An 11395-nucleotide genomic window follows, 5' to 3' on the forward strand; every position below is an offset into this window, starting at 1 on the left:
TTGTTTTTTTTTTGTGCTGGCTGGAGGATTTCAGAGGACAGATGGTGCTCTATAATCCTGTCTGTGCCCTCGACCTCCCATCCTCCATTCTTCCATACATGACCGTGCCCTCACATCCACCCCACTTTTTTTTTTCTTCCATCATCTTTTTATTTTGTTTTGTTGCAGCTGCAGTAACTTCACTCTGACACTAGAAGGGAATATTGTGCATCCCTGTTATGCACACGTGTATTTCCTGTTCTGCAAACATCCCCTTGTTAAGCACTGCTCCGGGAGAAATCACACACATATTTTAGGTTTTCTCTGGTGTCTAATAGGGCAGCCATCGTCCGACCCACTTTTGAGGAAAATCCAGATTTTTTTTTTTGGTCATGTCACGGTACACTAAAAACAAACATGGCTCTATAATACAGCATATATCCCTTAATCTACCATGACTTTGAACATGTTGGTTCATATTTATTCATGAAGTCCAGGCAGGACTGCTGGTTGACCTTTCATACACAATTGATCCAGATTACAGAGGGTGTGGAGGGCTCTTTAATCCTGGAAAAACCCAAATGTGTCAGTAATTCATCGTCTGAAAACAAAGGAGGGGCTCCGGGGTGTCAGAAATGTAGATTTCCTCTGCACATTCTGTTCACTCAGAAAAATCGTAGTCATTAAATTAAAAGAAACACATTTTTTAAAGAGACTTGTTTGAATTCAAGTCACAGGAATATAAACATCAAAACAGTTGGTGGGCGTCACAGTCACACATGGTGATGTGGGGGTTTACTGTGGGACATTTACTTCTCGTTATGGTCCATTTAATGTTTTATTAGGGACGTTTTCTTCCTCCAGTTTACACCCTTTCTTATCTTTAGTTAAGACATTTTTCAGCTCGATCGTCACGTTGTGTTGGTGTTTATTGGATCGTTTACTGACCTTTGTTTTCATCGTGTGTTTCATATCAGGTATTTGCAGGTTTTTGTGATCAGTTTGTGTAATAAGATATTTATTCTAAGTAAGTAATAAGTTTACACCTTTTCTGGTAATTCTCTGGTTTTAATCAGGACATATTACATTACATTATATTTTGTGGTCATTTGTGTGTCTTATACAATTTGAAATGTTTTGTGGCCATGTTGTTTATGACATTTTACGCCTCTTTGTGATCAATATATTTCTTTTTTAATCTTTTTTTCCCCCCCAACACTTTTCGACACTTTAACACAGTTTTGTTCTGTATTTATTTTCCAAAGCACATTTACACATTTTATCAAACCAGACTTCTCGTTGGGCCTCCTTATGTTCTCTGCCTAATCTGTCTATTATACGTGGATTAACTTCACTTCATATGAATACATTCGGGACGTTATTTCAAATCTGATGAACTGACAAACGCGAGCATTCTTACCACAAATGTGTAGTTCTATGAAGTCTGGTGATAAACTTTAGCATGGTGAAAGTGTAAATGAAGACGTTTGTGGTTCCATGTAGAAATGTGTCACTGAGCTGCGTTGGAACCAAAGGAAGTCAAATCAGCGCTGATTGAATCCGGGCAGGCTGGTGGGGGATGGGGGGGATGGACGGTGGGAGAGCGCGTCAAAGCGCACGGAAAAACACGTTAAAACGACCGGAAGACGTTTGTTCAAAAGGTAAGAGCGTGAGGAAGATTGATGTTAAAAAAGAAAAGAAAAAAAAAGAACGTTTTGTATTGAATTTCACTATACAACTCCTAAATTGAAGTATTTGTTTTGTTTTCTGCTAAATCTGGTCTGTGTGCACCACCACTGTGTGGATATAAACAACATCGAAGAGCTGCAATTGGTTTATTTGTGCATTTTAATTGTCATGGAAAAATTTCACACATACATATGGCGCACAAAATGAAAGTCCCCAGTATATATTATAATCTTTAATTATTTTAAACAACCAGCTCCCATACTTTGAAAAACTGTATGTTTTGAAGGTTTCATGCGCTTTATTGTCATTTCACTAGAATCTGGATAAATAGGGAAAAAAAGGGAAAGCATCTTATACCTCTATAGCAACAATATCTCTATAATGAAAATGAAAGAAATGACCCAAAAGTTTAACTATGTAACAACAGATTCAGTAACTATAGTGAACAAATAAATCGTAGTAAAAGTAAATATTGAGTCAAATTCAATACAAACCACAAAAAACTTTGGCACCCCATAACAAATGTGATTAAAAAACATGATTAAATAAAGTCACTAGGACCGTAAGCATGTGTGCATCTGGGGGCGGTATCTAGAATCAAGTCCACAAATTGTGCGCAGTCACAGGTCGGCTGCGTCTTATTGTGAAGCTCCTGACTGGAAACACTCGTGTGCGCACTCACTAGCTCCACAACATGTAGTTAGTCCCCAGGAAAAAAAAAAAAAAAAAAAGAGGCTGCGAGAGAGTAACGGGAACTGGGCTGCTTTGGAAATTAAATTAAAGTGAAGAAAAACGGGGCCAGACGCGCGTTCCGGACGCTGGAAGCAGGTAACCAGACCTTTACGCACGGATGTATTTACTGTTTGCGCTGCTTGTAGGCGCGTTGGCGGATAGTTTTCCGAATGGAAAGATGTGGGACATCATCTGAAGTATTTGGGAAGAGCGTTGAACTGCTGGGCGGTGCACTCCTGCAGTTCCAGATTGTTTTGTTCTGGAGGTTTACGTGAAAATACGCGCGATTATAATAATTAATAGCGCATCTATTAACCATTCTGTTGTGTGATGAGGAGGAATTTCAACCCCTGAGTTGAGTAAATACGCACCATTTATGCAGCTTAATCTGCAGCTGGAACTTATGTAAGTCTGATTTTTTTTATGCCGTTTTATACCTAGAAAGAAGTGCACATCAAAGAGCAGGACTTGTTGCTTAAGTCATGAGGCAGATTTTTTTGGGAACATCCTGTGTGGAGCCTCGCAGAGGACTACTGCTGGGACTTACAGGACAGATGATAAAAGAGGCGATTGTCCTAAATCTTAACCCTCTGCCCAGATATGAGGAGAATTTGCCCTTTTTTTTTCTTTTATTTCTTTTATTTCTTTTATATAAACAATGTTTCTTATAATCTCCCCGTGAACAATGCATCGTTGTTCTCTCTCTGGATGTTATTTCAGCTGGTTGGTTTAAGTTTGATACATTTGTTTTCCCAACAAATCAAACTCCTACAAATACAATGATGGTAATTGTTCTGATTATTATGACTTTTATCTATAGTTTCCACAATGAAAGTGCAGACATTCATCTTTAATCTGACAGCAGATGAACTGTGTAATTAAACACATCTTATATGTATTCAACAGATCAAAATTAATCAGACAAACTAGTATGATGGAACTTTATATCAATCCATATTGAGTAAATGTGATGTGCATAATGTTTCTTGAATGTCTTAACTTCTGAAGCAAATCGGTCCATTTGCCAAGTTAATGGTCATTTTTCTTTAGTGTTTCTGCTCCTGACCTTGTGAAATGTGAAATATTTAGCGCTGTCACTCGATTCATTGAATGATCAATTATTTACACAACTTCTATAAATTAATAGCAAATAATCACATTTTTCTTTCAAATTATTATAATTTTTTTTAAACTTTTTTTAAACTTATAGACCATGAAACAGAATTGATCACAGATTCGTGCTATATTGCGCAGGACTACAATCCACCAGCCTTATTTCCTTCTTAATCCGCATGGGGTAGCAGTAGCCATATGGAGGGTGAAAAAAAGACCCCCACAATGTCCTCCAGTCAGTGTTGGAGACCCCCACGCCCGCCCCCCCCTCCAAGCTGGTTGTTCCTGGTTGACCTGTCATGGCTGAATATCTGAAATCACCTTCTCTTCTAGGCTGGGATTGTCAGCTTCCACCTCTTGACATGTTCAGATGAAGGAGTGGAAGTTGTGGCGACGTTGAGAAGCGGTGACGGAGATGCTCCTCATCCTCCTGGAGTCACGTCTTTAGCTTCAGTCGGAGCTTTGTGCACGCGCATCCACCTCTCTTGATTCCCTCTGGTTTACTTCCTGACTGAGAAGACTCGCTGACGTTTTGAGGGGAAAAAAGCTCCAGTGTTCAACTAACATCATGGCGAACATGTGCCCTTATGGCCGCTTCACCCACGCCGTGGTGCGGGGCATCCCGGAGACCTTCGGGAATCCGGCGGGGGACGGGCGTGAGAACGGCGAGGCCTCGGTGGAGCTGGCCAAGGCGCAGCGTCAGTTCGGCTGCCTGACGGGGGCTCTGAGGCAGAAGGTGGGCCTGCAGCTCATCGAGATCCCCCCCGACCCCGAGCTGCCAGAGAGCTGGAGGATAGAGGACGTGGCGGTCATCCAGGGGGACACGGCCCTGATCACCAGGCCCTTCAAGCAGCAGAGACGCAGCGAGGTAACGCAGCGCGTTGATGCACCTCAAAATTCAATGAGAAGCAGGAGCAAACCAGCGGTGTGTTCGTGTCCCACTGTGTCCCAGGTGGAGGCAGTGAGGAGGGTGATGACGGAGCTCAGCCTCACCGTGGTGGAGATGGGGGGCGAGGACGGCGACTCCGGGGGGGCCACGCTGGAGGGCAGTGACGTCCTCTTCACGGGGAGGGAGTTCTTCGTAGGGATCTCGTCTCACACCAACCACAGAGGAGCCGAGGTGCTGGCCGACACTTTCAGGGTAAGAAGAGAGATTTTTTTTATTTCTCATCAGAGAAGGTAAACACTCGCTGGTCCAACCTGTCGTTATGTCTAATTTTAAATATTTGATCTTGATGGATAAGACAAGTTAAGTTGGAAATTAGCCTTTAAATCCCCCGTTGTTATGAAGAGAATTGATTGTGCAGAATAAACACACAACAAAACAAACAATATACTCATGTAAGTAATACAACAGGCCATATCATGAACTCCTGTAATTCTCTCCCAGGCAGCAAATGTAATCGCAGCGTCTTTCTGGAGTTTGACAGACAAAGTCCAGCTGCCACAGTGAGCAGGTGGTCGCTCGCCGCCTTGCATTTGGGGGATTTCATGTCCGTAAACAGTGACGAATGAGGTCGTTCCGTCAGGCTGATAATGGGGGCTGCAGAGCAGCCACGCCCACTCGTATTGATTCCCACACTTCTCTTAAGTGCATTTCACACACACACACACACACACACACACACACACACACACACACACACACACACACACACACACACACACACACACACACACACACACACACACACACACACACACACACACACACACACACACACTTCCGCTCAGAACCAGGCCTGTGCTGCTCTTCAGCTCCGTGTGTGAGGAGATGGGAGGGTTTGTGTGGTCGGGCCGAGTCTCATTACAAAGGAGCTCAAGTGACGTTTTGATTTAGAATAAAATCCCCAACATCAGAACCTTGGTAGTAGTTTCTGGTTCTTTTCAGGACTTTGCCGTGTCCACTGTTCCCGTGTGCGGCGGAGCCCGACTGAAGAACGTCTGCTCCATGGGCGGTCCGGACACCATCATCATCGGCAACAGTGACGGGGCCAAGAAGACGCTCCGGGTACGTGTGTTTGCACCGCAGCTCTGTGTGTTCATTCAAATAAACAGTGTGAATTATACCAAAAGAAATCCAAATTGTGGCAGCTGTACAGGGGGTAGTGGTTCGCATGTTTGCCTCACAGTGAGAAAATCCCTGGTTAGAGTCCAGATGGATCCAAGTACCTGTAGATTTGATTGAAGCGCAAAGTAAAGACTTATTCACACTATATGATATAATTTGCAGTCAATACACAAACACAAAATCAAAACTTTTAGAGTCAATTATTTCATGTAATTTAGCTTTTTTTTATTTTTTATTTATCTGGACGTAACAAACAGAAATAGATTTCTATTGCTATTTATGAGGCTAATAATTTACCACAGACTGAAATCAAAGCATTAAAAGCTGCTTCTTCCTACTTCTGGTTCGACCTTGTATCTTTTAATCATGTACAGATTGTCTATCTTGCAAAAGCAAAGTGAAAACTAGAGCAGCTTGTTCTTTCAAACAGCCCAGTGAAGATAAACATTAGAGATTCTCAACCTTCTGAACAGGATTCAAACCCAGAAAACCTCACAAATATTTACACAAACACACAAAAAAAACCCAACATAGCGGTTTAGTCTGAAAAAAAATGTCCTCATCACAGTAAATAGTGCGTCAATCCGGCTGCGGCATCTCAGCCCTCGTTTATCACCCATGAATATCTAATCTCTCCCTCTGTGCACTAATGCGAATCTTTTAACTGTTCATTAATGGCTCCTCAGCGTAATGCTCCGTCTCTCTCTCTCTCTCTCTCCAGATGATGGAGCAGCTGACCGATCATCACTACGAAGTCCTCACCGTCCCCGAGGAGTCGGCCGCAAACTGCGTCTACGTCAGAGGTCCGTCCAAACGGGACTTCCTGCTGCACCGGCCGGCCGAGGAGTGTCCCGACAGCGTCCCTGTGAGTACCGCCCGCATTATCGGAGTAGAAACTCCGATTTTTAGTTTTGCCCTGATGTGAATAAATGGCCACTGGAACAGTTTAGCTGTGAGGGAGAATGTTTAAGGGGAGCAGCTACTAATACAGCAATTTAACAACACATTTACAGTCTGTTAATAGTCTCTCCAGAACCAGATCAGTGTTTTATGGTTTATTTATCATCAATTTCTTCAGTTAATTACCAGCACAAGGGAATAACAGTGTGTACTTGGTTCAGAAAGGCAGGGCAGTGGTGTAGTGTTTACCACCGTCGCCTCCATCCAAACACATGCTTGTTTGGTTGGAGACTTTAATTTGGATATGAAGCTGAATGTGTGTCTTTGAGCGGCAACGTAGGAGGTATTTCCCTGCCTTGAGCATAATGTGGATAAAGAGGTGGTATAATATCTAAGGATGCATGTTTGTAGTGTTTTTATGAACTTCTCTACCAGTTTTAAATAGTTTTTCCAACTAAAAAGAGAGAAAAAAAACCCACATATCCACTTCAGGACTGTCTATGAGTCATGTGAGGCTGATTTCCAGCCAGTTGAAGCAGTTTTTCCTCCTGGTGCGTCCAGTGATGAGAGCACGTCTGGATGACTGTCTCCTCCTCTGCAGGCCTTCCAGAAGCTGCAGGACTACACCCTGCTGCCCACGGCCTGCAGCGAGGCCTCCAAGCTGGGAGCGTCTCTGTCCTCGCTCTGCCTCCTCATCAACAGGAAGCACTCGTACTTCTGAAACACTCCCCCCCCCCCACGTGGTGACCCAGATCCACCTGCCCCGCCGATTGCTACAACTCTATACAGGAAACCACTAAATTCAATAGTTTCACACTGTTTTCCAGTTTCTGCAGACCACGAAGCTTAAAAATCTTTTAAATGACGACTTGTCATTGAGCTGCATCTAAACGGCAGCAGGAGGCCTCCAGCCACACATCTGTTCATTTATACCTGCTCCACTTTATTCCATTAATGCAACATGAGCCCTGAAAAGTGGCTCAAAATAGAAACGACACCCCCCCCCCCCCGAACTGTAAATGTATTAACAACCTGCAGACGTCCTCGTAAATCCACTCAGTGTCCACTTAACACCAAGATGGTATTGTATTTGTTTTGTTTCCATGTTTCAGGCCATCCAGCTGCTAAATATAGAAAAGACTTTTGTATTAGCTTTCCAATATATGAATTAGTCGCTCCTGTAGATTAAACTGAAATACACGTTGGACAGTAACTGAGTTTGTGTTTTATTAGTTTGAAAACCACTACTTGATGAAAATATTGTCTATTGATGAATTCAAGTCCAGAATTGCTGGGAGGTTAAGGCTGCACACCAATAATGTGTTTGGTTCCACTTTATAGCATCTCTTCATTCATCAGTCTAAAACTGTCCCTCAGTATTTGCTGGGATCTTTTACTGCAGAATGAGACAATTAAAACTGAATTTATTTCATGTCTTTAAAAGGCCTGTGATTATAAAATATACAACTTCCAACTTTGTTAGAACTTGACAAATCAGCTTTGAAAGAATAAATACCCTACAGTGTGTAATAACGCAGCAAAGTACTCCAGACATTTCTTCAGGTTTATTTTTGTTAGAAAGTGAACATTTTAACGGTTGGACTTGGCGACTCTCTCCAACTCGTCCTTCTTCTTGATGGCGTAAGAGTTAGAAGAACCCTGAAAGAGCAAGAAGTCAAAGTTTACTACAGCGGCACCACAAGGACATTTGGAGGCTGCAAAGTATCCGAGTATCACCTTGGCTGCGTTGATCAGCTCATCAGCCAGGCACTCGGCAATGGTCTTGATGTTTCTGAAAGCAGCTTCTCTTGCTCCTGTGCACAGCAGCCAGATGGCCTGCGAGACGAAAACACACAAACGTCAAGGAGGTGAAGGTGAGCGACGAGTCCACTTTCACACGGAGACCAGAGAGTCGTGATGTGTCTGAGTTGGTGATTGGCTGGGCCACGACAGACTGCAGCCAATGAATAAGCAAAGACGTTTACTCTGCGAGCACTCTAGCACACCGAGACAACGGGTCATATCAGGGCGTGACTCTAGCCTCGCTCCACGCAGGAGAAACACTAATCAAGCTGAATTCTGGGACTTTTAAGTCAGAAAACAAAACATCAGATTACTAATCCTAATTCCGGCCTGCACGTTACCTGGTTGACTCTGCGGAGGGGCGATACGTCCACCGCCTGCCTCCTCACGGTACCGGCACGACCGATACGGGTGGAGTCCTCACGGGGTCCACTGTTGATGATGGCGTTGACCAAGACCTGCAGGGGATTCTGGGAACAAGAAAGGACACAGCATTTATAATGTTCTATCAAGACATCAAATCCAGCAAGAAGTTTCCAACACTGGATTCAGGTGCTGCCAATCAAGGGGTAAAATGAATATTGAATATTTTTATATATACATTTTTTTTTAAAATAAGCTTGATAATGTTACAATATATGTGACTGGAACAGCGGGACTGAAAACAAACAAACAGCCCATGTGCTTTAATCTCATTTGAAGTATCTCAATCCCTTTTAGCACAGAAAATAATGTCTGAACACCAAACTAATGCTTTATTGTCCGACATTAAAGCACCAAAATAAGTAAAGAGTTATCCAACAGTCACTGTACCTTCCACCAGCTGTTCTACTCGAGTATCTCAGAGCATAAACCAGATCATGTCTCTCTTTACTGTTCAGAAAAATCAGAGTCCAGGTTGTTTGACTCAAAAAAAATAAACTAAATGTTTTTATACTGAGTAACCTTTTTTTAAAATATGGGGATAAGTAATGTCAAGACGGCAGTAACTGAACACTAGTCCTTGCATCATTAGTATCAGACTGGAGAAGGGGTAAAGAAGTCGTACCTCTCCGGTCAGCAGGTGGATGATCTCGAAGGCGTGCTTGACGATGCGCACGGTCATCAGCTTCTTGCCGTTGTTGCGGCCGTGCATCATCATGGAGTTGGTCAGACGCTCCACAATGGGACACTGAGCCTTGCGGAATCGCTTGGCAGCATAACGTCCTCCAGAGTGTGGCAGGTACTTGGCGTACTTCTCTTTAACAGCAATGTAATCCTGCAGCACAGAGCGGAGACATTAAACCAGGCACATCCCACGGTGGGAGGACAGTCACCGAGGCGGGAAGCGCGTGTATCTGAGCTGGTGATTGACTGGGCCACGTGAGACTGCAGCCAATGAATAAGCAGAGATCTTTTCCTCTGCGAGCACTCTAGCACACCGAGACAACGGGTCATGTCAGGGCGTGACTCTAGCCTCGCTTGATTGAACAGCATTTCTGCTCTCGTGCAGCCTACCTGCAGGGAGATGTCGTTGATCTGGACATCATCAGTGCTCCATTTTCCAAAGAGCTTGATCTCCGGGGTCTCAGCCACGGCTGGGGCAGTCTCCCAGTCAGTCACTGAGGGAACAACAAGACGGCATCACTCACATTAAGCAGAAATGGGACTGGATCAATTAATTGGTGGCACATTCATGAGTGAACCGGCAGTTAAACTCGTCTGATACAATTATCTTTAAGTGTTAAATTGTTAAAGAAAACCAATTTTAACACAACTTATTTTAAGTGAAAATCTGAGATGACGTGGTAATCCCAATCAATATGAAATAAACATACAAACAGATAATCACATCTCAAGATGCTGTAATGACAGACAGGTCTCTATAGTTGTACTATAGATGTGTATCGTTCATTTAAAGTCCTATCTTAAAAAAACAACTGCCTTTTCATTAAACAAAACGTGACACTATTAATGGCTAAAACCTCTAAAGATATCAAACTGATTATACTATTTCTGTTCATAAAGCGTTTTATATTATCGCTCTATTTCCAAGAGGCATTTTCTCTCGTTACTGACACGAAACTTTACCTCAGTCCATTTAGTTAAAACTCGTCACGCAGTAGAAATGCAAAGAGTAAACGCCGGCAAGAAAAACACAATATAAATAAACGCCTGAATTTGATGAAAGAATTTGGGATTCACTGTAGCAGCAAGGCCGCAACTACAGCCTGCGTCACGTTAGATACTGGACTCCATCAGCTTACGGACGGCTGCAACGCATTGTGATTCGACACAATGAAGCTAGGTTTTTCTAAAAAGAAAATCGTTGAACTTGAAATAAAACAGTCGCTATTAATGTCCACATCAGTCCTGTTAATGTCACATGAAGTCCTGCGGCTCGTAGCACGCAGCGTCCACACGTGCTAAACGGTTAGCTGGATGCTAACGCAGCGCTGTTGTGCTGCTTCGGCCAAATTCAGAGGGAATAAAAATTTTGAGACAAAACAGAGCTTTTCTCTTTAAACTCATCGTGAAACGAGGGTTTGTAACGCTTCGAAACAAGCAACAGCGGTTGTTTTGGTGGCGAATTAAAGCAGGAAAATTAATTTTTTTGACTCACTTGTGTCGGCCGCTCTGAACCTCTCTGCTCTGAGACGGAAAAGGACCTTACGGGGCGCCGCGTGCAGATATCCGGTTTTCTGCTGGGGACTTCCGGGGACAGAGGCATGATGGGAAATGTAGTCCAAGGAATGGAAGGTTACACGAGATAGATAGATAGATAGATAGGGCTCATTTGTAATTATGTACAAAAATAAATTCTCTAACATGTTTCAGATTTTACGTTTGGAAAAGCAATTCAGTCAAAACAACAAGAAATATGCCCAAAGCTGTCTTTTATTGAGGAACTGACAACATTTGACAATTTTTTTTCATTTTCAAGACAAGCACGGTAGAAACTGCAGAACATGGTCAAAAAACTACTTTATGCATTTCTTTTTGCATTTAAAGCATCCAGATTCAGGTTCCTGGTTCCTATGACATGAAAACTGATGCAGGAGATCCCTTACAAACCAAATTTTCTGCAGTCACGACAGTTGTAGGTCTGTAACTTGTACATGTATACAT

At 43.0% G+C, this 11395-nt stretch overlaps 2 protein-coding genes across 2 annotated transcripts; one reads left to right on the top strand and one right to left on the bottom strand.

Moving 5' to 3' along the window:
* The first annotated feature begins 2373 nt into the window (after nucleotides 1–2373).
* On the top strand, nucleotides 2374–8020 carry ddah2 (DDAH family member 2, ADMA-independent). Its single transcript, XM_080484178.1, has 6 exons — nucleotides 2374–2496; nucleotides 3847–4381; nucleotides 4466–4654; nucleotides 5405–5524; nucleotides 6306–6449; nucleotides 7086–8020. The coding sequence occupies exons 2-6, from the start codon at nucleotides 4082–4084 to the stop codon at nucleotides 7203–7205; spliced, it is 873 nt and encodes a 290-aa protein (XP_080340304.1). The 5' UTR covers nucleotides 2374–2496; nucleotides 3847–4081; the 3' UTR covers nucleotides 7206–8020.
* Nucleotides 8021–8034: 14 nt separating this feature from the next.
* On the bottom strand, nucleotides 8035–10950 carry rps5 (ribosomal protein S5). Its single transcript, XM_080484179.1, has 6 exons — nucleotides 10890–10950; nucleotides 9785–9888; nucleotides 9336–9545; nucleotides 8629–8757; nucleotides 8222–8320; nucleotides 8035–8143 (listed from the first exon to the last, which is right to left on the bottom strand). Coding segments are annotated over exons 1-6 (612 nt in total). The 5' UTR covers nucleotides 10891–10950; the 3' UTR covers nucleotides 8035–8074.
* Between the last annotated feature and the right edge of the window lie 445 nt (nucleotides 10951–11395).

Source organism: Lipophrys pholis (assembly GCF_963383615.2).
Source record: "Lipophrys pholis genome assembly, chromosome: 17".
Classification (NCBI taxonomy): Eukaryota; Metazoa; Chordata; class Actinopteri; order Blenniiformes; family Blenniidae; genus Lipophrys; species Lipophrys pholis.